General features: G+C 50.5%; 12 protein-coding genes across 12 annotated transcripts in view; 4 read left to right on the plus strand and 8 right to left on the minus strand.

The window, feature by feature from the left end:
- Positions 1–1,162, minus strand: part of ASPZODRAFT_136304 (hypothetical protein) — a 2,641-nt gene extending 1,479 nt beyond the window's left edge. Inside the window, exons 1-4 of the mRNA XM_022724035.1 lie at positions 820–1,162; positions 720–747; positions 404–586; positions 61–206 (exon numbers count right to left, since the gene is read on the minus strand). Of these exons, the coding sequence (XP_022577952.1) occupies positions 61–206; positions 404–586; positions 720–747; positions 820–988 (526 nt within the window). The 5' untranslated portion in view covers positions 989–1,162. The remainder of the gene's footprint in view (positions 1–60; positions 207–403; positions 587–719; positions 748–819) is intronic.
- Positions 1,163–3,089: 1,927 nt separating this feature from the next.
- On the minus strand, positions 3,090–4,067 carry ASPZODRAFT_74411 (hypothetical protein; the record flags this gene model as incomplete). The annotated part of the gene is made up of 2 exons (XM_022729964.1): positions 3,090–3,832; positions 3,890–4,067. The coding sequence occupies 2 exons, from the start codon at positions 4,065–4,067 to the stop codon at positions 3,090–3,092; spliced, it is 921 nt and encodes a 306-aa protein (XP_022577953.1).
- Positions 4,068–5,062: 995 nt separating this feature from the next.
- Positions 5,063–7,077, plus strand: ASPZODRAFT_136307 (hypothetical protein). The gene is made up of 3 exons (XM_022724036.1): positions 5,063–6,048; positions 6,115–6,372; positions 6,448–7,077. Exons 1-3 carry the CDS (start codon positions 5,215–5,217, stop codon positions 6,763–6,765), a joined length of 1,410 nt encoding a protein of 469 aa, XP_022577954.1. The 5' UTR covers positions 5,063–5,214; the 3' UTR covers positions 6,766–7,077.
- Positions 7,078–7,328: 251 nt separating this feature from the next.
- ASPZODRAFT_19537 (hypothetical protein) lies at positions 7,329–8,570 on the minus strand (the record flags this gene model as incomplete). Its single annotated transcript, XM_022727415.1, has 1 exon — positions 7,329–8,570. One exon carries the CDS (start codon positions 8,568–8,570, stop codon positions 7,329–7,331), a length of 1,242 nt encoding a protein of 413 aa, XP_022577955.1.
- Positions 8,571–9,127: 557 nt separating this feature from the next.
- ASPZODRAFT_19538 (hypothetical protein) lies at positions 9,128–11,165 on the minus strand (the record flags this gene model as incomplete). The annotated part of the gene is made up of 2 exons (XM_022727416.1): positions 9,128–10,045; positions 10,110–11,165. 2 exons carry the CDS (start codon positions 11,163–11,165, stop codon positions 9,128–9,130), a joined length of 1,974 nt encoding a protein of 657 aa, XP_022577956.1.
- A 1,042-nt stretch (positions 11,166–12,207) lies between these two features.
- Positions 12,208–14,007, plus strand: ASPZODRAFT_19539 (hypothetical protein; the record flags this gene model as incomplete). Its single annotated transcript, XM_022727417.1, has 2 exons — positions 12,208–12,555; positions 12,643–14,007. 2 exons carry the CDS (start codon positions 12,208–12,210, stop codon positions 14,005–14,007), a joined length of 1,713 nt encoding a protein of 570 aa, XP_022577957.1.
- A 363-nt stretch (positions 14,008–14,370) lies between these two features.
- Positions 14,371–16,651, minus strand: ASPZODRAFT_161671 (hypothetical protein; the record flags this gene model as incomplete). Its single annotated transcript, XM_022726535.1, has 4 exons — positions 16,555–16,651; positions 16,388–16,469; positions 16,059–16,261; positions 14,371–15,202 (listed from the first exon to the last, which is right to left on the minus strand). The coding sequence occupies exons 1-4, from the start codon at positions 16,602–16,604 to the stop codon at positions 14,371–14,373; spliced, it is 1,167 nt and encodes a 388-aa protein (XP_022577958.1). The 5' UTR covers positions 16,605–16,651.
- Positions 16,652–16,961: 310 nt separating this feature from the next.
- ASPZODRAFT_74182 (hypothetical protein) lies at positions 16,962–18,711 on the minus strand (the record flags this gene model as incomplete). Its single annotated transcript, XM_022729952.1, has 2 exons — positions 16,962–18,331; positions 18,393–18,711. The coding sequence occupies 2 exons, from the start codon at positions 18,709–18,711 to the stop codon at positions 16,962–16,964; spliced, it is 1,689 nt and encodes a 562-aa protein (XP_022577959.1).
- Positions 18,712–19,782: 1,071 nt separating this feature from the next.
- Positions 19,783–21,516, plus strand: ASPZODRAFT_19543 (hypothetical protein; the record flags this gene model as incomplete). Its single annotated transcript, XM_022727419.1, has 5 exons — positions 19,783–19,869; positions 19,923–19,979; positions 20,062–20,298; positions 20,363–20,851; positions 20,911–21,516. 5 exons carry the CDS (start codon positions 19,783–19,785, stop codon positions 21,514–21,516), a joined length of 1,476 nt encoding a protein of 491 aa, XP_022577960.1.
- A 104-nt stretch (positions 21,517–21,620) lies between these two features.
- On the minus strand, positions 21,621–22,820 carry ASPZODRAFT_136316 (hypothetical protein). Its single transcript, XM_022724037.1, has one exon. It carries the CDS (start codon positions 22,621–22,623, stop codon positions 21,721–21,723), a length of 903 nt encoding a protein of 300 aa, XP_022577961.1. The 5' UTR covers positions 22,624–22,820; the 3' UTR covers positions 21,621–21,720.
- Positions 22,821–22,926: 106 nt separating this feature from the next.
- ASPZODRAFT_136317 (hypothetical protein) lies at positions 22,927–23,453 on the plus strand. The gene has a single exon (XM_022724038.1). It carries the CDS (start codon positions 23,119–23,121, stop codon positions 23,392–23,394), a length of 276 nt encoding a protein of 91 aa, XP_022577962.1. The 5' UTR covers positions 22,927–23,118; the 3' UTR covers positions 23,395–23,453.
- Positions 23,454–24,099: 646 nt separating this feature from the next.
- ASPZODRAFT_136319 (hypothetical protein) lies at positions 24,100–25,018 on the minus strand. Its single transcript, XM_022724039.1, has 3 exons — positions 24,929–25,018; positions 24,664–24,726; positions 24,100–24,553 (listed from the first exon to the last, which is right to left on the minus strand). The coding sequence occupies exons 1-3, from the start codon at positions 24,929–24,931 to the stop codon at positions 24,371–24,373; spliced, it is 249 nt and encodes an 82-aa protein (XP_022577963.1). The 5' UTR covers positions 24,932–25,018; the 3' UTR covers positions 24,100–24,370.
- Between the last annotated feature and the right edge of the window lie 78 nt (positions 25,019–25,096).

Consider the following 25,096-nt stretch of genomic DNA (forward strand, 5'->3'; position numbering starts at 1 on the left):
GAGGGGAGGGGAGCGACGCTTCGACGATCGATTGCGTCTGTCAGAAGGAGAGAGGCATACAGCGAAGGGCGACATAGTCGTAGTGGTTGAGCTTGTTGACAGCCTCGAGCTTTCCTCCGATGTAGAACTCGTGAACCTGGGTGTTGAGGTACTTGATGGCAGGGTGTTCCTCGTCGCCGCCGAAGACCAGCTCGGCTTCCTTCGCCCTAGTAATCAAATCCGCGTCAGCTAGACCCACTAGAGGCTGAACCCCCGTTATCAACTTCTGATTATCGCCGTTTAGAGTAACGTGGCCTCCAACATCAGGACATTATAGCCCCTGCCAAGAAATAGATCCATGGCTGCTGGTTGGTCGTTCCCCTTTCTCCTGGGGGGGGGGTTCACAGCGAAAGATAGCACTCACTTGTTAGGGCGGTAGACATCGTCGACGGTCAGAATAGCCAGATTGCGGTCGTCGCGGAAGTCACGAAGGGTGACACGGGATCCAGCCTTGAGCTTGGTCTCATCGAGCACCTGCTGGGAGACATCCAGGGTGATGGGCATGGAGAAGACATTGCCGTCGGCCAAGCGAGATTCCTCAACAACTCTAAAACAAGACCCCTGTTGTTAGCGGCGCGCTGATTATGAAAACATTTCGTATAGAAAAGGACTATTGGGATATGAAAAGCAAATCGGGTCTCTATCGTTGCGCGTCCGTCAAGGGGCAGCAGAAAGCATACCTGTCGTAGTCCTTCTCGTTCATGAAACCTGCAAAGAAACAGCGTTAGAGATCTCTTCCTAGTTCCTGGCGTAATTCAAGCCGGAGAAGTTTCAACTTACCCTCCAGGGGACTGAAGCCACCGTTCATAATCAGCTCGAGATCGCAGAGTTGGCGCTCAGTCAGAATAATAGCGGGGAGGCGCTCCGCCTCAGCGGCGAGCTGCTCCTGGCGCGGGGCATCGCGAGCAATAAGGTCCTTCAGGACACCACCATGAGGCTTGTTGGCCATTGTGAGAGTGTTTGGGCGAGTAGTTGGTATCGAAGAAACAGCAATGACTTTTTTCTCTGAAGAAAGAACAGAGCAGAGCGTAGTGGAAGGATTGGGTTTCTCTCCACTAGCGAATTAGGCGGGGTATTGTAAGAGAAGAAAAAAGAAGGACACGAGGACAGGAGGAAGAGGAAGAAAAGCAAGTTGAGTGGTTTAGAAATACCAGGCTCAGAGCCAGACCAAGGGGCGAGGGGCCCAAGAAATACAGGCCTCATGCCGTCAACGCTTCTGAGAAGAGTCGTCAACTGTGGAGCTTGGGCGACCCTACCGGGCCCCGAAGTACGTATACACTGACTGATACAGCGTCCAGGTTCATGGATGGCCAAATGGCCATCAATTAATCTGAAAACTTGGTGTGTCGATCGTTGAACTCCCTGAAACTACGAGAATATTGCATACTATATAGGATGTTTCCCGTCGCTCTGGTTCAATTCCTCCAAAGCTACTACGGAGTCATTGATCCTTCTTATCACCACTGTCAAATGGCTGGTATCACAGTTCTCCACGGCACCGTTTCCGGAGTACTACTAAGTATGTAGTACTACAAGTGTTCCCTCTCCTCTTCCTTCCCCCCCCCCCCTGACGAGTCCACATGAGATTTTCAGGGGTGTGAGACGACTGATTCAGCGTCTGGATTCCTGTCGGATGAAGACGTATCCTGCTACGTAAGTGTTGTCCCTGAGTCTCATCCCTAGGCTTCTCCTGAACATGTCAGTTTTAGACCAGGCAATAGTTAACGAAACTAGACAAAAACCAGAGACTTATGCCGAGTAACTAGCACCAACTGACTATCCGTATCGGTCGAATCCAGGGTCCTTGTTCTAGAACAGACCCTGTTTCCCCTTGCCTCAACGATCTGTCGATGGCGAAGACCGGGGACCAGAAGCGTAATTTTCTCCGGTTCCGAACGTGCGTGCCAACCCCGCACGTGATCTGCCCCACCCAGAGCCACGACGTGACGACAAGAAGAGACTAGCGCCATCACGACATCGTCTTGGCTGCTTGCGTGATTCATCCGTTCCTGAATATGGAATAGCGCGCTTTCCTTATCAGCTGACTCGCGCAGCCCTAGAACCTCCTATCGAGGTTCTCCAAAAGGGGAACTACTACTAATACTACTACTACTACTACTACTACTACTACCACCTAGGTAACAGCCAGGTATAAATCAAGTCGAGTGTCTTCATCCTGAGCTCTTGCCAATGGTTATATGCTCGCGTTGGAGTTGCACTCGCATTGCTTTAAATAATGGGTACTAGTAGTATGCAGGGGTAGAATAGAGGGTGGCTGGAGAACCTGTTACTCCCATCAGAGGCAATCTACACATACATTGAAGAATTTACAACCTAATCAATTATGGGAAATATTGCTAATCTTTTACCTGTGTGTTGATGATACAGCGGTGGTTACTAACATGAGAAAACCAAGTGTGGTGTGCAGGTAAGCTGCCACTGGCCGAGTGCCAGAGAACCGCCGTAAGTGAGAGAATGGCCTGAACCCATGGTCATTGAAGAGATTTAGTCTGTCTTCTTTTTGCGTCAATGCCTTGAGTTGTAACAGTTTTCAGTAACAATCAAGCTATTATTCAATTCGCGTCATATTACATCACTCTCTGATTTTGACGGAACACTTTTCCGTAGAACTAAAAACCTTACAAAAGATAATCTCCTATGCGAATAACAAAAAAGGTCTTTATCATTTTGATTTATTCATGTAATCATTATTGCCAGGACTCAAGTGTCTCGGGGCAGCGCAAGGATTTGTTTCTATGTACAGTCAAACGCAGGCGTTCTTTTTTTGGAAACCGCTCGTCAGAAAAACCATCAGAAGTCATCAATAAGATGTTGGTGGAAGGGGTAAAAGAGAGAAAAAAAAAAAAAAAAAAGGAAGAGCCTTTAGCTCAAGTGTTCCGCTAAGTCATGGATCCGCCGATGATAAACGCCTTGTCAAATGAAGAGAGAAAAGGGAAAGCCGAAGAAGAAGGGGGAAAGGAAGAAGAAGCCAGGGCCGTTGAGATGCAAGCAAGTCAGACTTGGGTGGTGTACTGCTCCTAGTGGAGGTCTCATTCGACAGTGAGTTGAGTCTGCAGAGCCCTGGTAAGAGCCTCTTCCTGGCGCTTACGCTCCATCTCCATGAGATATTGTTGGTATCTGGAGCGAGGGTTGTGGATGCCGCACTCAGTCTTCTGCTGACCCTTCCAGCGACCCGATCTCTCATCGTCGGACGCCTTGACAGGCTGGGTGGAGTGGTAGTCACCGATGCTTTTGTAGCCGCGGTCAAGAAGTTCGTTGTAGGGAACATTGTTCTCCTGGATATACTGCTTAACCTGATCAAAGCTCCAGTTGGCCAGGGGATTGATCTTGATCAGGCCAGCTTCGTCGACTTCAATGATGTCCAAGTCTCCCCGCTTGCCACCTTGGCTGCGGCGGCGTCCAGTCAACACGGCGTGCACGTTGAGTTCGCGGTACGCACGGTTGGCGGGCTCAACCTTGGCAACCCAGTCGTAGGTCTCGTCGTCAGTCTCCCACAGACGAGCACCGTACTTCCTGCTGAACTCTGCCTCAGTCTCCACCCCGTCTGGCTTGTAGGTATGGATGTTGACCAAAGGATAGGTCTTGCGGACCCGTTCCACAAGGGCAAGGGTCTCAGGGAAGTGATGCAGGGTATCGAGGAAGATCAGATCGACCATCTGAGGTCGGGGGATCTTCAGTTTTGACAGCATGTCGAGGGTGACAAGGCCAGTAAGACCAAAGGCTGTAGTTTGGAAGAGGTGAGGCAGAGACGTGATGCACCATCTCAAGACTTCTACACTCCAGTTAGTCTACATTGATTCAAGATCAAAAGGCAAGAGACCTGGCTGACCTTGGGGCTCAAGGAATTGAAGCTGACGGTTGAGGAAGCGAAGGTGAGGCTTGGTGAACACAATCTCTGGGAGATAGTCTTCACTCGAGCTGCCACTCACGTAGCCAGACTCGGTGTGGACTTCTTTGTCGATGGTCTCCGAGTCGGAGGGGTAGTTGACGGGCATCTTTGCAGGCATCCTGACCGATGCTAGGGATTACAAGAGTATTATGATGGAAAAGTGACCAAAGAAAGATCAGATTTAGGTAAGACTGAACGCAGAGGGGGGCAAAATGCTCGGGTCTCAGGCGTTGTATGAGGAAGAGAGGGATGCCAGAGGGTAGGAGAAGGCTTGCAAGGGCAGAGAAGTACATAAAAAGAAGGGAAAGACAGGGGGGATCACGACATCATCAGGCCCTGCCCCCAGGTAGCCTTCAACAGGGTCAAGAAAGGCAATCACAGTGAGTCCCTTCACTGCCAGGCCATTCTTCACCCAATCCGGTATAATTTCTGCCATGATTCAATCACGAAATCCTGGTGACCGCCTGCTGTTTGAGGGACTCTGCTAAAAAAATGAATTCCCTCATGCACCAGGGAAATCACGCAATATCTGCACAGACGGATCAGGTAGGTTCCCGTAGCCGGTTACATAAGCCGCCCAGCAGCGCAGCTGATAAATCAGGCACATAGCCAACCTCCAGAGCTCAACTCTCACCACGGAAGAGCGGAGAATGGGACGGAATGGTCGGATGTCTGACATTATTACCGGATGGATTCAGGTGGTCCATCGGAACCCGACATATGCCATCGAACCTTCTCTCGTTATTGTTCGGCGATTCTGTTGTGCGTCAGCTGAAATGCTCTAGAAACAGCTGGGCAGCTTACCAATACATCCATTTCACTGTCAGCTGTTGCGTAATGCCTCATGCATCTGAAAAATCATCTGTAGAGTCATACTGCACTCGGTATTTGGCTCTGTGTGGCCATGACACACCCGGCTTGCAGCCCTACTATATTGATGAAGTCCTTGACGTCTGGCGGGTTCTGCCCGGCGGTGTAATAGTATCACCACGTGACAAAACTAGCTACTGGCAAGTACCCAATCATCAACGCTGAATGCACACGAGTCGCGAACCCCCGCAGTCACGTGGCGTTTTTTCGGAGAGTGATTCTATGGCTGTTGATCCTCTGCCACTTTGCAGAAGCATCGACGGTCGGGTGTCTGCCCTGTATTCCAGCAGGACGCGAGTTGCAATACTGTCGGGTGATCCAATCTACATTGGAGGTTATCTTCCTGCTTTGATAATCCTCGAGATATAGTCGTTGGCAGCACAAGTGAACAGACAATGGCGTCTACTCAAACCCCCACTCGTCCAGAGCGGCCAGTTCTGCGACAGACTCTCTCCAGTGGCTCTTTCATTCAGGACCACCAACAATATAAACCCTGTGCACCTGTCACACAAAATATTGGGGATGTCCTCCGTGGCTCGGGTGATGTCCTTCGGGGACCGCTTATGCTCAATGCCAATCCGATCAGTCCTGATCCTAGGAAGATTACCGACAGCGGCGTTACCCACAGCATGTTCAACAGCCACGCCGACACCCTCGCGAGAGACGTCCCTAAGCTGGTTGCCACCATCTTCTACAAATCTGCCAGTCCCGTGCATCCTCCTCAACACCCCGACGTCTCGTCACATGTGAAACCCGGGGAACGGCTCCCCTCGCCCACGGTCCCCGTTGGATCGGCTCCAACGGTTGACATCGAGAAGCTGCCCCGGGAGCCTCCAGCACCGGAGCCAGAGCCTCTAGACCATCTTTACGGGCCATACGTATCCCAGCTTTGCCTGACCAACTTCCTTCAGATCGTCGAATCTCTCCACACTCCCTACCAGCGAATGAACTCATCCCATCGTTGCCTTGATCGTGACGAACAGCCCCGGGTAGTCGAAGTCACCTTTTCGCCGCCCCCAAACCCGGAATACCTGCCCTTTGCAGACTTGAGGAAGCATGAGAGCATATGGCGATTTGAGCGGGAATGGAACGTCGAAGTTGTGCTTCAGCAGGAGAATGTGTTCCGTCGGCACAAGCGTCTGGCCGTTTTTGACATGGATAGCACCTTGATCCAGAACGAAGTGATTGACGAGATCGCCAAGTTCATTGGTGTGGAAGAGAAAGTATCTGTGAGTTTTCAATAGTTCTGTGGGAAGATCCAAATAGAACAACGACACTGATCTTCTTGTTGCAAGGAAATCACCGCTCGCGCTATGAACGGCGAGCTTGACTTCTCAGCATCGCTGAAGGAGCGGGTTGGTCTCCTCAAGGGAGTCCCTGCAGATGTTTTTGAAAAACTCAAGTCGATAATTACCATCTCCCCTGGCGCTCGTGAACTGTGCAAGGCGCTCAAAGCCCTTGGCTTCAAACTTGCGGTTCTGAGTGGAGGCTTTCAGCCACTTGCAGAGTGGTTAGCTGGGGAACTTGGCCTCGATTACGCCTTTGCTAACCATGTATGGCAACATGACCTACAATCTATTTCTGATTTTCCATGGGGGGTTCTCTTAGGCTAACTAGACGACTCACAGCTCGAGGTTGACGAAGCGTCGCAAACCCTGACGGGCAAACTTGTGTCCTCCTTCCCTATCGTTGATGCTGCACAGAAACGGTCTCTACTCCACTCGCTAGCGGAAAAGCATTCCATCCCCATCTCGCAAACCATTTCTGTAGGCGATGGCGCCAATGACCTCTTGATGCTCCATGCCGCAGGCCTTGGTGTTGCCTGGCGTGCCAAGAGCAAAGTGCAGCTTGAAGCACCAACACGTCTCAACGGGGAGAGTCTCGTTGATATTCTCTACCTTCTTGGCTTGGACGAATCGGACATCAACGATCTGACGACTGTGTAATCCGGGCTCTTTGCAAATCTTCAAACCTTCTCCAACCAAGGAATCAGCTGGTTGCGCACCGGTTGAAAGACAGACGATTCCGCACAGCTAGGAGCAGGTTCTCTGCCTTATTTTTGGTATATCTTGCCCATTGAATATTCTCTACACGCTAGTAGATTACTGTGTTAATTAATGGCTTTCTAATCGTCATCTGTAAAAACCCTGCGAGTTCAAGAAAACATGGACATCCGATTTAATCGAGAGTCCCTGGTGCGAAGGACCGCTATTTTAAACTCATGATAATACTCAATACATTTGAAAGAAAACCCTTGGATATGATACTTGAAAATGCCGTTAATTTGTCATCTGATTTCACTATAGCATGACAACCATATTCAATTGTATATGCTGCTCAAAATTCCAGTAAAGACTGCGCCTATAATGTACAGTGTGCAGATAGCGGTCGTGATTATGCCATGGTGTGCTCCCAAACAGCAGATCACTCAGCAAGACCGACTACCAGCAGCTAGTGTGTTGAACCTGTATGTTATTAGAAGGTTGAAAAATTAGAGTCGATAAGGGATTCAGCCTCTAGCTTCGGCTACGATAGCGCTGTCGATCCTCTGCTCGGCTGTCCCGGCGGCACGTCTCTTCTTCAACACGTTCTCGATGAATGCTTCTCCTGCCTTGTAACTGCTTCGTACCAGAGGACCGGAAGCACAGTAGAGGAAGCCCATGTCCAGTGCTCGCTGACGCCACTGCTCAAATCGGTCGGGAGTAACGTATTCATGAACTGCCATGTGACGCTTCGTAGGACGCATATACTGGCCGAAGGTGACGACATCGACATTAACCGCGCGGAGCTGGCGAAGGGCATCCCAGAGCTGCTCATCAGTTTCCCCGAAACCAAGCATAAGCGAGGTCTTGGTGATGAGCGAGGGGCTCGCACGTTTTGCGGCGTCTAGGACTCGAATCGATTGCTGGAAAGTGGCGCGGCGGTCCCGAACATGCGGTGTCAAAGCCTCGACGGTCTCAACATTGTGCGCATAGACGTCTAGGCCGGAGCGAGCCACCAACTTCACCATCTCCAGGTCACCCCAGTAGTCACCCGTCAAGCATTCGACAAGGATATTGGGCGCCTTCTGTTTAATCTTTATCACTGTTTCCGCAAAATGATGGGCGCCACCATCTGCAAGATCGTCCCGGTCGACGCTCGTCAAAACAACGTACCCGAGGCCCCAGCGTGCAATCGCCTCTGCCGTGTTTTCGGGCTCATGTGGATCAAGCGGAGCCGGTTTCCGCGAAGTCTTGACGCTGCAAAAACGACATCCACGAGTACAGGTGTCACCCATGAGCATAATCGTGGCCGTGGCTGCCGACTTATCACTGCCCCCCCAACAATCGGAGATATTCGGACAACGCGCTTCCTCACAGACTGTATGCAAGTTAAGGCCTCTCAGGTCTTTCTTGAGACGTTGGTAGTTCTTTGAATCGGGGATCGGAGTTTTCAACCAAGACGGGAGCCGTGTCATCTCCTTCTTTCGGCCTGCCGGTCCAACCATGGCGGTTTTAAGCGCATACGCTTCGGAGGGGTCAAGGGGTTCATCGTCATTGCCGCGAGAGACAAAATCTGCAAAGGAAGGGCCCGCGTTCAATTTATCTTTGAAGGTTGTCGTCCGTCGTCGGGGAACAGCCGCAGGTGCAGCAGTGGCAGACTCCTGGGATGCCGTAGCGTAATCACGACGGCCGATTGATGGTAAAACCGTGTTCGGGAAGTTCTTCGATGACGCATATAAGCGCCTTAAGCTATTCGTGGAGCTCGCCATTATGTGATTGATTTCGCCTCTGTCAAGGTGTGTTGGGGGAACTGAAACCACTGAATTCCGCGGGAAAGAAGAGATGGCGGATAAGGGACGGATCATCGTTGCGCCGTTATCAGCTCACGACCTAAACCCGTTATCGGTCCTGATCGGCAGTTAACAATAGGAGAGTCAGCGAAGATCTGCCAGCTGCTATTGGAGACAAAATATACGTGTTATTTAGATACAGCTGTCCTCGGGGGAGGGTATTTGATTCTATTAATACTATGCTATTGATATTTCAGCTGGCATGATGTGCAGATCTAATGGATGAATATATGGGGTGTAGCGGTTGAATGGACAAAGAAAATAAAATGCAAATGGGACAGGAGAAAGACTGGCTGAGGAACGAATCGCATCGCAATATGAGATGCAATCAAGAAAAAAAGGTAGTCGGCTTGTCTTGAAAGAAGGAAAAGCTAATCAAAAAGAATTTCTATAAAGGTGCGGAACGAGTGACAAGGAAGCATTGAGGAAGGAACGAATGACGATAGGAAATATAAGTATTAAAGAATGGCAGATTCTCAAGATTTGGCTTCGAGAACTTGAGTGAGGACTGTGATGGCGGCTTTGATCGTTTCGTCTGTCCTCCCACTAGTAGCAAGGAGTAGCTTATCAATGAGATTATCAAGGTCTTTGCGAAGCTCGACACTGCGTGCTCCCAGGACACGATCTCTGAACTGTGAGGCTGATGGCGTAGGGCAATGGACTCCTAATGGGGTTCGACCTTTTTTGGAGGCTGGATCGGGGTGAGGCTGAGTATTGCCATGCGACGGCCCGTTGTGTTTGCGATATGAATTGGCGAGCGGGACGATATAGTTGCGAGCGATGAGAACCGCACATAGACAATCCAGCAGGTTTTCTGGCACGTCGGGAAATATCTTGCGGAACGGTCGTAAGATGGCATCCTCATCGCTTTTTCGAAGAAACATGATGACCGGAGAAGTGAGTCTAAGCATTGCACGCGGAAAGTCCTTTACGGACTGATCAAGCTGGTCGAGGGTCCACTCATGATCCCACCACTCCTTATCGGACATGTTGGAGAGCCCACTTGGGGAGTCGTGGACGGCTGGCTGACGAGTCGTATTCTTATTCGAGACGGTCTTGGGAGGCGAAAAAGAGCCCAGCTTTTCCGAGTCTGTTTCGTCACCCACCACCGTTGATGCAACGCTTTCAGAAGTCGCAGACGCTGAATCTGAATACTGATCGTGCCCGTGTCCATTTGCATCTGGGTATTCCTCAGCTAAATAGGAATATGCAGCATAGCCGCTGTCTGGCATCTCAAGCGGTGTGTCGGGGCTGAATGCCGATACCTCATGAAGTTGTTGATCAGGTGTTGAAGGTATTATCGGGTGCTGTGGAATCGGAGGTATGAAGCCCATCGAATGGGACGATTGTCGAGATATATCAACAAGACGTGGCTTCGTGGCAAAAGCCAATCGCTGTATTCATGTCAGTTCTACCGCGCTTTTTTCAAAATGTTTAGGGGATATCTGAAAAGCATACCACCGGTTCATCTTTGCGTTTCCTTTCCACCTTGAAACTTGGACGAGGGGGGCTGTGTTGAACGATCTGAAACTTTCGCCGATTTGCTTCTTTCGGCTTCTCATCTAGCACCCCTTGAAGCCAGTTTTGACAGTATGTTAGGTTACTGGGCACCCAACTACTCGCCTCACTGGACATTGTTTCGGCCCTTTCCCTACTCCCGTCAGATGTATCTTTGTTATGATCATCTTGCTTCTTGTCGTCATCAATCTCCAGAGAAAGGGAAGACGTTGACTGGGTTTCTGGGGTCGGAATTGATGGCATCGACTCGCTATGTTCATCCACAGACTGCGTTGGCACGAACCTCTCATGTGGGATAGGCACGATGGATACCTCGACCGGGGGTTGGTTTTCCTTGTCCACATCGAAAATCGGGGAAGCGTCACAGGCTACACCTATCTTAAGGTCGGGCGAGTAGCAGCTATCGGAAACATCTCCATCATCGTCACGGATCTCACTCCTTGTCTGTGGGAAGAATGTTGGCGATGGCTTGGCCTTTGAAGCTCGCGGTTCGGAAATGGATGGACTGGGGAGAAGACCAAGAGGCTGCAAGCTCGCCGCGAGGTTTTGATCCGAGCACCAGTTACGCAAAGTCTTGAAGCCATTCAGAGGGCGCTGCTGTTTGGTTTCCTTTTGGGCCACAGGCTTGGTGCTGCTATCAAAAGACGGGGATGTCGGCAGTCTAAGCGGGAAGGGCTCTTTCATCCGTTGTACCGAACGGAACGGCGAAATAGAGACAGGCCGCTCTGCGGAGGGTCTCCTGGGTCGCCAGGTTGAAAAGTCGACCTGCTCAGCACGAACACCGGCAGAAGGATCAGCCAAGAGAGATCCATGTGAGTGCTTCCTCGGGATGCTATGAGTCCTAGGGGGGAACAGCGCCGCCGCTGGTGGCTGGTCGAATTGTCCCATCGCGATCTGCTTCGCCGCGTAGTATCGTGGGCGCTCGGTGAAGTAGAATTGGTTTGAAGGGGGGTGAGTATATGGCGAGGTTGGGGTATCACTGTGTATAAACGCCATGTTGAATATACAGACGTGAGGATCAGGTAGTTGTGGAAGAGCAAGACACCCTAGTCAAGCAACACGTCCAAAAAGAAACGCGAACTTCCAAGGAAGGGGTTGCCAAATCCTTATACAGGACACACACCGTTCAGATATCCCTTGGATGCTACTCATTAGACACACTCACACACACACCACACACCACCCCGGCCGCGGGCGTAAATCTCCATCCCTTCACAAATAACACCGGTCGCTGGAACATGGGCAGTCACTAATAGGTCGCTACCTGAGCCTTCCTTGCATGCCGGACGGAGTCAGGGTCAAGGCGCCATCTCGAGTAATTGGCCAAGATTCCAACCAGCGCCACCTGTCGAGGCACAGCAACGTGGATGTGCAGCTTCCCACCGCCCCAAGTTCCGTCATCAAGTAGGGAATGAGACATCCTTGACAAGGAATCTCCCAGACAGCAGACAAGATTAGGTTTGCCTCCCAGCCAACGGGCAAAAGTGTTCGTGCCCCTGCCATCCCTTGCTTGCAATTACTCTCCCATACTTGGAGATGGCCGCCAGTTCGCGGTCGACGCGCCGGTCCCGAGATGACCCAATTTAACTCTAAACGCGAAAGGCGGAGATTTGAGGTGCATGCATGATCAAGGCTGACTGGAATATCTATTAGAGGCAGCACGCTGTGATGCCTGCCAGTCCCTTGAATGCTGATGATGTCTAGCGGTCACTTCAATTTCCGAGCACACCGAGTTTGTGAAGACAGTAGGCATTCTTCATCATGTATCACCTCTAAGATAGACACATAATACTCCTCGAAACTTGAGGGTTGTCGCATCCTGTCGGCCATAGACGTGGCTGGAGAATGATGTTGTTCTGGCTGTAGTTGAACGTTACAGTAACAAACTAAAAATACCACCCCGGCAGTTATCAGATGTGCAAACAATGCAAACACAGCTTTTATCGCAGATCTCCAAGAAAAAAGTGCCTGTCTCGGCTGTCAGCCCAAACCCCCCCCTCCCCTCCCCCGTGGAACAACCAATTTCTAACTGTTCCTGATGCTGTCTGAGAGTTTCATTGCGTCGACTCTGGCGTCGTCGAAAACTCCGCAATCTGCGACGCTGAGAGATGTAGGGATCTGTGTGCACGAGCTGCAGCCAGCGCCTGCTTTGCGCTCGGCGTTCAAGAAGAGTTCGACATCGACTAATTGCTTGGCTGTGAGCGCATCACATGTGTATGCAGCTCAGGCTGAGAAAGCGATTGTCCATGTCTACAGCAGGGAGAGGGGAAATCAGGAGGCGGTCATTCCATTCCCCGAGCGGATACGCAGCATTGCACTTGCCGGCGGGGAAAACGGGGATATCTTGATCCTGGGCACTGAGGGCGGGCGGTTGATTGTGTGGGAGGTGAGTTTAGAGAATTCTCGATTGACAGAATTCTGCATATTGCGTTTGATGAAGGGTGAGAGTTAATTTGTGCGTTTCATATGTCAGACGTGTACCGGACGCCAGGTATCTACCACCGCATCGCATCTACAGCCCGTAACGTCTCTCGTGGTGGATCCGACTTCAAATTTTGTGATTTCAGGCTCGTTGGATGCCACCATCTATGTGTGGTCGCTGCCTGGTATTATCTCGTTTGCAAAGCCCTTGAGTCACGATCGACAACAGTCGAATTCGCCTGTGCGGTCGTTCTCGAATCACCGTGCTGCAATTACCTCTCTCGCTGTTGGGCATAGCAATGGCCGGTACAACATTGCTGTATCTACCTCAAAAGACAATATTGCTATTGTCTGGGACTACCACACGGGCCGGGTTCTGCGGACTTTCCTTCTCCCTTACAGCGCAACATCTGTCACCCTAGACCCCGTCGATCGCGCTTTCTACGTGGGATATGAAGATGGCAGTACTCACGCGATCAATTTCTACAAGAATCAGTCGGTGCAACACCCTCTGCACGATCTGTCACTTCAATCTACACCAGCACAGGTGACTGCTGAAAGCCGATGGTTACCGCCATCCTCTGAGTCCGGCGCAGTCGAGAGCCTTGCCGTATCATACGATGGGACAACTTTGCTATCGGGACACCGAGATGGGAAGGTTTTGTCGTGGAATATTCCTCGAGGAAAATATGCGTCTACAGTGACAGACTATACACACCCTGTGACCAACTTGGTGATGCTTCCTCTGGCAGGCTTATCTCATCTGGATTCTGCTCTGAAGCGAGTGTCACGTACAATCGTCAAGCCCCGATATGACCACGCCCTGTCAGATTCATCAAATACATCAGGGGTCATCCCCGCCGAGTATACGCTTAGCACGCAGCTACTAGCGTCATCGAGCTCAAAGGCTGCATCAAAATCTAGCGACTTTTCCCACGCCTTGACTCATGCTTTCTTTCCCCAGTCGATAATAGAAGAGGGCCTTGCAGAGTTAGCAAACTTCGGCCAACTGGCCGTCAATGGGAACCAAACGGTGCAGATCCGAGGTGATTCCGAAGCCATTGCCGCCAAAGATTTGCGCATCGAAGCCCTGGAGAGGGAGGTCTCTACGCTGAAGACAAAGGTCTCGGTCAATGAGAATGCCCGACATGCCTCGACTGAGGAGGTCTCCAATCTGCGCTCTGAACTGGCGAGGCTCCAGGACTACATCAACGAACTCAATCAGAAACAGGACATGGCGCAGCGCGAGAGGGTCCTACGCAAGGCGCGCAAAGAAGAGCGCGAGGCGAAAAGACGAGAAGCGTGGTTTGCTGCCGAGAAAAAGGGCAAGAATGGAGACGTGGCTATGAAGGCGGCGGATGCTGAAGACTCAGTCTTGACCAGCGACACCGACGACCAAAGCAGCGGTGAGGATTGAGAAGAACTCTACATAGGCAGCTGCATGCGTGTCTCTCCTTACTTGCGGTTTAATCTCGTCGATATCTTGAATGGCCTCCAATCCGCATAGTCTATCTGTTAGAACCTTCCAATTGGTGTTTCTTTTTCTGTGGGTGAAGGCGCTACTGGTTTGAAAAAGTTACCTGTATGGACTGAGGTTTGTTTATACTAGTATATAGAGCATTGCGTGTTTGAAGTCACTATAATAATAGCCAAGTTCTGTGTACCTACAAGGATCTTGGGCGTTATTCGGCAATTTCACCTCTCGGTCATTTTGATATTGCCGGGCTTTGATACTGTGATGAGATCATGCTTGAATTTTATGTATTTTATATATTTTCTCTTAGTATGAACCCTGTACATCACCCCCGTCCAAGGTTTCCGAACCAGCAAGCTCCTTGACAATCCTCACACCGGAGCTGGCACCGATTCTATCAGCACCAGCCTTGAGCATCTCGACGCAGGTTTCCGCCGTGCGGACCCCGCCGCTGGCCTTGACTTTGCATCCCTTCCCCATTGAATCGGCTGCGGCACGCATGAGAGCCACGTTGTCGACGGTGGCGCCGGCGCCCTTAAACCCAGTGCTGGTCTTGATGAAGTCCGCACCGGCCATACACGCGATGACCGAGCCCGCCACGATCTCATTCCGGTCCAACTGCGATGTTTCCAGGATGACCTTCAGCTTGACGGGGGCGGGTGCCGTTTTCCGAACGGCCAGCACGTCGTCGTAGACCGCTGTGTACCTTCCCTCTTTGAGGAGTGGATAGTTGAGGACCATGTCGAGCTCGGAAGCGCCATGCTCGACGGCTTCGTGTGCTTCGCGCACTTTCTCTGCCGTAGCATCGGTCCCCTCATGGAACCCCACGACGCAGGCAACCCCGACGCTCGCTTCGTTCTTCAGATTTTCCACCGCGCGAGCGACGTGTCTCAGCCGGACACACACTGTGGCGAACTGGTACTCTCGCGCCTCGGCGCAGAGGCTATCGATCTGGGCTTCTGTCGCATCGAGGGACAGCAGGGTATGGTCGATCGTCCGGTGGATGGTGGACGGGGCGGGAGTGTGGTGGACGGTAAAGGTTTCCGGGAGAAGATCGATCATGGTGGAAATGTAGGCTGCCCAATCGGCGTCTGAATGGGGGACGCCCTCCATATTTGGCCGAAACATCTTTTTTGTACTATGGAATAACTGACAGCGTTAGTTGAAGTGAGGGGATACCCATCTTCGGTCGTGGCGCTGCAAAACATACGCAAGTGGAGAAAGATTCCACGAACAGTAGAACTGACGTGAACAAAAAAAAAGACCGTTTATATCTCCAGGGCTATCCAATTGCAAACCAGCTTAAATACGCGTATATTTCTTGTTTGGACCGAATAATAAGGCTCGGAGGGAAATGTCTACCTTGAGCGAGATAGTTGGTTGCACTCAAGTAATTCGTATACCTCTGTACAATAGTCAGAAATGCGGGGTAAATATATTAGTTTTCGAGATGGCCATGGCCAGGATTTCTCTTGAATCAGTCGACATATATTCAGTTCGAAGTCTCAAGCAAAAACATGATGGAAGTCCTAGCCACGGAACGACATGGCCATCTTGAAGCGGGATATATAAATAAGGGACTATTAGAGTTGGTCTTACCTGACCGAGTCTTTTTGTGCAAGCCACACAACAGTTGAAGAGCTGATACAGATCAAAACCGAGAGCGAAACCTGGACAGATAAGTTAATTGCAACAGGTATCTAGGATCAAATACTAAATAGTAGCTACAGTGACCAGGTAGTATAATAATACTAGGAGACAACCCACGTGATATCGATGATCATACATACATCATCGAAAAGCTTACTGAGCTGCATAGAATATTGACAAAATTTGTACAACTACGGAATGACCAGTGTAGATTTATACACAGTTGATAGCAATACAACAAGAGAGGCTTCAGAATGGCATTACTTCATTAACCAACTCTCAGTCCGCCCAGAGCTGCTATGCCAAAACGATAGCCCATCACTAATTATCCACAGCTTCGACACTCCGGACCACGAATATGATCTATCCGGCCAATTCTGCTGTAAGGACCACCTGGACCCAACCCGTCGTTTCCAGGGCCACCACCACCACCACCACCACCACCTCCTCCTCCAAACCCACCGCCTCGTCGAGGTCTCGTACCGGAGTCTGTGTTGGATCGGCGGGTATTGAACTTTGAATTCTCAGCTGCTTCATACGGATCGAACTGGTAGAGACCATTAGTACAAATCAAAGAATAGCGTCATATCAGTAGAGAAGATCGCAAAGCAGCCGAAACATTCCATTCCAGCAGATAAAGACGGGTAGTAAATCCCAAGATATACAGACATACCGAAAATAAAGTCACAAAGTAAAGCCCCAGAATCATATATATGCCCTCGAAGAAACGGGTTACACGGACGGTCAAAGGCGGGCTGGAAGAGGATAAACTGTTAGTCTGTCTCCGTTGATCGCTGATGGTTCAAGACCCAGAAAAAGAGAGGAATGTATCTGTCTTACCTGTCAAGAACACGTCCATTGGACATGTATACTGTATTTTTAGAACTCATGATGGATGACCGAGTGATTTGCCCAGTCCAGTTGTTCAGTGAAGTGGTGAGATAGTTTATTAAGGGCGGGTTGACAGGTGGAGATGATGACACCGCGGTTCTTAAAGCAGCGCCTATTTCGTTGATAACTAACTAGATGTAGTAGAAATGTATTGCCGCTTTAACTTCGTTATAGAAGCCAGACTGCTTTATCAACCTCAGGGAAAATGGAGTAAATAATAATATTGAACGCAATACTCATTTAGTTTCTGGGTATCTCATATGATGCATGGAAATACATTTAAACTCCAGTGCGCAATGCGGTCTCCTCATGCTCTCTCTCCTTGACACATGCATCCCCCCCCCCTCTGTCGTAAATCAAGCACCCTCGGCCATTCCATTCATCATATTGACATCAATCTGGGTTCGTAGCCCTTCTAAGCCACGGAAGCCTTCTTCGACAACCCATCTTTGGCCACTGGGGTTGCGCAAAACGTGGCAGCTGGCGCCTACGACCAGCAACCCAGGCGGCCTTGACCCTTCAGTTTCAAAAGCTGTGCATACATGCTCGAGCGTAGACCGGATGACTCTCTGGTCGGGGCACGAGGCGCGCTCGATAATAGCGCAGGGAGTCGTTTTCGGCCAGATCGTTCGCGGGCGCGATTCTTTCTCGTCCGGGGAAAGGGTCGTGAGAGATTCTACCAGTGCCGAGAGCCTGTGTAGAGCCATGAGGAAAACAACCGTCTGGGTGGGTACATAGCTGGGCGGCTCTGGTGCGGCACCCTTCCTTCCAGTCCCCGTGCACACCAGGACTTGGTCGGACACCCCACGGTGGGTCACGGGAATGTCAGCGAACAGTGGAGCGCTCAGCGCGCTGGTGATACCAGGTAAGACAATCGGAGCGTATCCTTGTCTCTGGAAGAACTCAAACTCCTCCGCCCCTCGTCCGTATAGATAAGGGTCACCTTGTTTCAGTCGCAGGACGTGTTGCCCTTTGCGCAGAGCCTGCAATCCCATCTGCAGAAACTCTTCTTGCGCTTGATCTGCATTTCCAGGGAATTTCCGCGCGATGTGCACTTCAGTCCGGCGAGGGATGACTTCAAGAACAGTTGCGGGGACAAGTTTGTCGGCCAAGATGATATCAGCACTTTGAATGGCTTGATAGGTCGCCCGAGTGAGTAGATCAGGATGGCCCGGACCTGACCCGGCCAGAACAATTCTGCCCTTTCGAGTTGATGTTTCAAGGCCGTTACTGCCATCCGCTTCATGGGTCGTGCTGTAAGAATAGGCCTTGAGAATCGCGTCAATATCGGAGTCGCTGATGTCAGCTAGCTTGCGAAGAGGCCAGTACTCGCAGATCTGAGAAAGCCACCGTATTCGCCTTGTTTTGGCTGCCTCAGCATCATCCTCTTTCACTAAGGTGTTGAATGTGTGGGTTTGACCACTGGAATCGTCTTCGTCTCCCTCAAGGGAGGCGTCATGCGTACCGGGAGCATGGTCCTCAGCCCAGAGACGCTTTCTCACTGATCCTAATCGGTCGATGGCAGATCCGAGATTAGACGGCAGTGACGCAGCGATTTCTCTCCGTAAGCGAGAAGCCAGCTTGCAGCCCCGTCCGGAGGTTGTGATACCAATGTGGAGCGGTCCATCTGAGTAGGTTGAAAGTAAAGTGAATGTACAAAGGTCAGGTGCATCTGACACATTCACCGGAATCCTCAGACGCCGACACAGTTTCGAAATGTGGACACCTACTCCTAGTTAGAGTCTGTAGACTTTTGGCAATCCCTCGAAAGACGTTCAATCACATACTAAGCGGATGGGATACCCCCAGAGTGACAAAAACCATGTCCACAACATGATCGACCTCCTCTCGCCCTAACTGCCTCAAGTCGTCATCTTGAAAATCTCGACGTATCCATTGTGCTGAACCATCAGCAATGCGTTCGGTAAGCCCGTAATGGAGATCGCCAGTATCAGGAGCGATAATTATCGGGTTTGCGCCAGCTTCTAAACTTTTGGCGCACCGTGATGCTGCCAAAGGATTAGATCCGATGATCAGATGGATCTGCGACTCTGCATTTACAGCTGCCAGTAGAGGCGCCAGCGGACTGCTTGATGCATCTTTCATGATGCCTGTTGCAGACGACTGCGACAACCCACGATGGTGTCGTTTTGGTCGTTCTGCTATGAAAGATAGATCAACACTGATATGCCACGCTCTGCCGTTATCGACTCAGACAGGACTGTTCCTCCGAGGCGTGGTGAGTCGGCCGGCTTTAAATGCCAGGTCCCAGAGCTCCGCGGAAAAGAGTCAGGGTTGTATCAAGGGCCAAACTGGAGATTGATAACAGAAGCCACAAAGCTCTTGCTATCTGTAGCAAATCAGTAACCTGCCAGGCTGATTTACCCAGGAAAATCCTGTTAGACACCCAAAATCGCACAAGGACGAGTGTCACTTCTTCAGTGTGAAAGCTTTATACTACTTTCTTCGACAAATCCCAATGCAGTTAATCAAATATTGCGTGATTGACGTGATAAGGTTGCTTATCTAAGAGAGCCCAGCAGCCGAAGACGGACGCTGCTTAACTTTGGAAGAATGGCGATTGAACCAGACTGGCTGGAGCGTCCTGGTACCTAGGTAAATTGATTTGTAAGTAAGAGGAAAAGTGTAACTAATAGAAATCATTCTGCCTGTCTTGTCTTAGGGTACTTGTTTGTTTTGAAGAGCCCTTGTAGGCCAACTGTGTTGGTATTAGTATTCAGCCACTGCGCATCATTATTAGTGGTTTATAGAATATTAATCGAAGCAAGAATCTTGATGTAAAGATTTTAAGATCATTCTTTCATCAGCAGCATTCTAATAGCATGCAGCATTTCTGGTTCTGTTGTCTTGTCGTGTACCTGTTTGTCTTGTGTGGTTGGGATGATGCCTTTGAGCAGGGAAGAACACTATCGCCGGGCGGACCTAGATCACGTGACCATAAGCTACCGCTCGCCGCTGCCCGGCCAGCTGGGACAAGCAGCATCGAACTGAGCTTCAGGACTACCATTTTGATACCAAAAGCTGTTTACGACGTGACAAGGCCATATTGCTGTCTATAGGATTTCCAAAAAGCCCTCGGTTTTAGAATTTCCTTTCCAATACAATTCTCATTTCGGTTTTTGCCCTGAGTGACGTGACGTGCCAACAGTCGTCAGCATGTCGGACGTTCAGGTTCTGAAGCCCGAGAAGGACTTTTCCAAGGATGCCGACAAGATTATCCCGGAGGCGGAGCAGCTTGGTAAAGTAAGGAGTTTATACCGGGCTGGATCGGAAAGATATTAACCAAATGCCTGCAGACCGATGCTCAAGCGGCTATTGACAAGCTCCTTCTCTTAGAGAAGCAGGCCAGACAGGTAAGGGATCCATGGGTTCTTCGTCTTCCTGGAAACATAGGGAGGGAACATCTGATTACTGATTAATCTCTCTTTCACACAGGCTTCCGATCTCGCTACTACATCTAGAGTACTCATTGCCATCGTCACGATCAGCAAGAACTCCGGCGACTGGAACCTACTAAACGACCAAGTGCTTCTCCTCTCCAAGAAACATGGACAACTCAAGCAGGCGACAACAAAGATGGTGCAGGTGGTTATGGGATTTTTGGATGAGACACCCAACACGGAAGTCAAACTGTCTGTCATCGAAACGCTGCGGACCGTGACCGAAGGGAAGGTCGGTGTTGCTGCCTTATGCATTAGTACCTTCGTTGAAACCTTTGCTAACATCAATGTTCTAGATTTTCGTTGAAGTCGAAAGAGCCCGTATCACCCGTATTTTGTCCAACATTAAGAAGAGCCAGGGGGATCTGAATGCGGCGGCCGATACCCTGTGCGAACTTCAAGTGGAGACCTTCGGCTCTATGGCAAGGAGAGAGAAAACAGAGTTTATCCTCGAGCAAGTCGCTCTCTGCATCGAGCGTGGCGACTGGACCCAGGCCGCAATTCTAAGCCGGAAGATCAGCAAGCGCTACTTTGCCCGCAAGCCCAAGAAGTCACCCGAGGAAATCGAGAAGCTCAAGAAAGAGGCCGAGGAGAAAGAAAAGACCCGTAGCCCTGATGAGCCGCCGGTCGAAATCGATGACGATGTCACAGATCTCAAGTTACGCTACTACGAGCAACAAATCATCCTCTCGAATCACGAACACAAATATCTTGATGTCTGTAAACACTACCGGGAGGTTCTTGACACAGAGTCTGTGGAGAATAATCCAGAACAACTGCGAGCGGTGAGTATCAACCCGGATGATCGTGGGGATGCGGTTTTCTGATTTTTAATCAATTCCAGGTTCTTGCCCGTATCGTCTATTATATCGTCCTTTCTCCCTATGACAATGAGCAATCAGATCTCCTGCATCGCATCAAACAGGACTCGCGGCTCTCTGTTGTTCCAGTGGAATCTCGGTTGTTGAAATGGTTCACCATTCAAGAGTTGATGCGGTGGCCTGTCGTTGTTGAAGAGTTCAGCTCTCACCTTTGCAACACTGACGTCTTTGATACCCAGTCGGGGCAGTCTGCCGACGACCAAGCTTTCAAGAGATGGCAAGATCTTCGCAAGCGTGTCATCGAACACAACGTCCGTGTGGTCGCCAAGTACTACACGCGCATCCAGATGGGCCGTCTCACCGAGTTGCTGGACCTGAACGAGGAGGAGACCGAAAAGTACATTTCCGAGCTGGTCACCTCGAAGACCATCTACGCCAAGATCGACCGCCCCGCACGGCTGGTCAATTTCGCCAAACCACGCGATGCCGATGACGTGTTGAACGAATGGAGTAGCGATATGAAGAGCCTTCTCGGCCTCCTGGAACGTATCGATCACTTGATCACCAAGGAGGAGATGATGGCCAGAATCCTTCCTACAACCAAGGGAGAGAAGACCAAGGCTCGTTAGACGACATGCACCACCAGCATATATTATACCGAATAAGTAGACACTGAATGAACTGCATACTGAGCCTAGCATTTTACAATACGCTGTAGAGGAATTAGAAAATTTCATCAGTTCCTGCCGTTTAATGAGCGTGGACCAGTAATATATGCAGTATATGTACTCTATGGATAATCTATATGCGAGGTTGGGTATTAAGCCTCCATTCTAAAACGGCACATCCATATCATTCACATCCTCCTCTACTTGGTCCCCGGGTTGGTTCGTTTTATCGAGCTCCTCCCGAATGAACCGGACCGCGGCATCAAGGTACGGCCGCTGGCTGGGCAGGAAATGGCCACCAGGATGATTGACAATTCTGCCTTCCTTTTCCGGATCGCCGGCGCACGCCTCGATCAGCGCACGACTGCGACTCTCTTCAACCACCGCGTCGAGCGAACCTAGGACGTGCAGGATCGGCGTCTGCAGCGCTGGACGCTCGTAAAAGGCACGGTATCTGGGCCCCGGGGAGCGAAAGCCGCTGTAGCAGATAGCAAACTTGAAGGGCGGGTGGAAGGATGAGTCGAAGGAAGGGGGAAAAGTAAAGCCTGCGACGGGCTTATTGTCCGGCACGTCGAATCCCTTGGAGGCTATGGTCGCATCTGATGAAAAGTAGTCAAAGGCCTGTTTGCGCCCGGTTTCAAGCAAACTGGCGACCATGGCGGCCATGGCGGCGCCCTGCGAGAAACCGATGACTCCGTCAAAGGGCCCTTCCTTGCGAAGGACCTCCGCCACCGATGCGAGACCATCCTCCAGACCGAGGTAAAGCGGGGGGTTGCCTGCGTTGGAGCGACGGAACCAGCCGTAAGCTTCCATCTGCTCCGCCTGGTCCTTTTCCTGCCCGTCTGCGCCCTCGGAGGGGGTGTATCCTGGGATATCTGCGGGGTCGAGACGAATCGGTCCGGTCGGGTAAACAGGCACGACTTCATGCAGGGGGAAGTTCTTTTGGATGTGCTTGGTGAGCGCACGGCTCTTGGCGTGGAATAGCGACCCGGACTGCGTGAAGCCATGGAGCATGAGGATCTTGAGCGGCTGTTTGTCGCCGGGGGTGGACCGGGACGGGGAAGGCATGGTGGTCAACGATCGACTGGAAGGGCGTAGTGTGTGACTGTGGGTATGCGCGAGAAGATGGAAATAACCGGATGGTATTAGAGGCGAAAGCCGAGCTGCCATATACGAGTAGCAAGAAACTGGAGGAAACCAGGAAAGGAAATGCATGAAGTTCGCAGGCTCAGTGTGTGATATTGATAAGACCGTCTGATAGCGAAGATAATATTACTGTAATACAAATACAATGCTAGAAACTTGAGAGTATGTGTTGCTCCGTAGTGTACTTATAAAGATTCATCAGTCTAACCAGCTCGCCAGACACTCTTCATCTATCAAAAGACCAAATAATATCACTGCTATTGAACATGAGTGGTCCTCCCCCCAGCGACTTCAACATCGACGTATGCCTCAGCCGCATGGCAGAGCTGATCGAGTAAACACACCCCACATATATTCTCATAAAGTATAACAAGCACAACCAACTGTTTCTCCAGCGCCTTCCAAGCCCACCCGCTCATGCAATTACCCACCCCGAACCCGACTATCTTCTTCATAAGCGACTTTGTCCGTAGCACCCACCGGACGCTGCATCAAGTTGACGCCTCTGCCTTCGCCATGGGAGACCAGAACGCCCGCGCAGCCGTCAAGGAAGTCATCGGCCGCAACTCCTTCACGGACATCCTCGTCAACGACACGACGGGCAAGTTGGCGTTGATGACGGGCCAGGATCCGCGCAACCCAGTCGACTTCGGTCCAGATATCAAGAGGTTGGCTAAGGCTTTGTCTTCGTAACGTTTCTGCTCAATTGGTCAATATAGTTGGGTAGTCTACTCTTTGATGAAACTTCTGGGATGATCTATTCATATTCTAATAATAGTATATACTAGGTAGTACTTTCAAATGATGCTTTGGTACATCAGATAACTGGTAGGCAGTAGACTAAGTGGAGTACATGTATCTTATATGCAGTTAGACCGGGGCTTGGACCTGTAGACTACAGAATACCTATACTCCGTAGACTACCAAGTATGGCATCCTAGAAACTAGAATATACTCAGAACCATACGCGTTACATCTAGAAACAAGACGGAGTCGAACATCTCTGCAAGCATGACCACGACCCTGCTCAAGGCAGCCGCCATGCTACCTGCATTGCCAGCCAAAAAAGAAACTAGGAATCTAGCCAGAGACCGAAACCTCAAAAGCATAAATTGTCCAGGCCGTTACGAAAGCATGGCCGGTTCATCCAGCTATAGGCGGTAGACAAGGGGGAAGTTCTTGAATATCTTCTTTTCGTGTAAGAATCGAAATCCGAGATGAAAACGATGCCTGCATCGTGGGCAAGGCCGATGCAGATGTTCCCATTTCGCCGTCACCAGCTTGTTTCGAAGGTTTGAGGTATATCGGGAAACGGCAAAATCCACAAAGAATTCAATAAGAGAATACAAAACAAAAAGATCAAATGTTGATAAAATGGAACCGATCATTTGTCGATGCCATCGTCAGATATCCGGAACTCCCCCTTTTGACGCGTGAAGATTGATTTTTGTGTGTTCCTTCGAGGAGAAAAAAAATTGTAGGATCTGTGGGATATGTTCTTTTTTTTATATTTTTTTGGGTTCTCGCAAACGGGGGCGAGGATTCATTCCATCTTCTATCTGCATATGCTGTTCACAGAATTAAAAAACCATTGTCGAATGGGAAAAACGCCACATATTTTTTCATCTCGTCGCTCCCCTAGGTCCGGTTGCGTTCGTTATGAAGACATTTACTTGCGGCGGAAAGAGCATCCCTCGGTGAGTCTGGCCTTGCCACCGGTGGGCTGGCAGAGGACGGTCGAGCAGCCAGCGCAGATGACGACGGTCTGGGCGTGGGAGAAGACAGTGGTGATGGTGAAGCAGCCGGGGCACTTGACGTCCATGAAGAAGGAGCGGGGAGCAGGCACAAGGGTCTATATTGCCGAATTCTTGTATCAGCAAACGCAATCTTCTTCTCCTTCTTCTTCTTCCTCCTCCACGGTGTAACTCTTTTTTTAAATATCTTATCGGACCTCGATCATACCTTAAGCTTGTGCTTGCGGGCCTCAGCCTGAGGGGTGGGGTTAAGGAGATCGACCGCGAGAACCTATGAAGAAAAAAACAAGATGTTAGTCTGGCTCTTTCTGTGGAATAAAATTTCTTCTGATTTTTCAAATTTGGAAGACCCCGGCGACGGTGATCCCCACGACCATGAGGCTTGTTGAAATTATCATGAATCGCTCCGTCCGCCTCATCGATAAGTTTTTCCCATTCGAGTTTCTTCAGCAAAATGACGGTATCCGACTTACCATCTTGACGAGACAAAAAGTCGATCAGCGATGTAGATTGAATAGTGCGCTGATGGTCGATGGCCTGGTTGGGGGTGAGAAGCGGAAGAGGTGGTCTCGTGGAGATGGAGAAGTTTGAAGGGGATTTGCCCACTGAGCCACCAGGCTCTGCTCCCGTTTGGGCCAAAT

This window comes from Penicilliopsis zonata (assembly GCF_001890105.1).
Source record: "Penicilliopsis zonata CBS 506.65 unplaced genomic scaffold ASPZOscaffold_19, whole genome shotgun sequence".
Classification (NCBI taxonomy): Eukaryota; Fungi; Ascomycota; class Eurotiomycetes; order Eurotiales; family Aspergillaceae; genus Penicilliopsis; species Penicilliopsis zonata.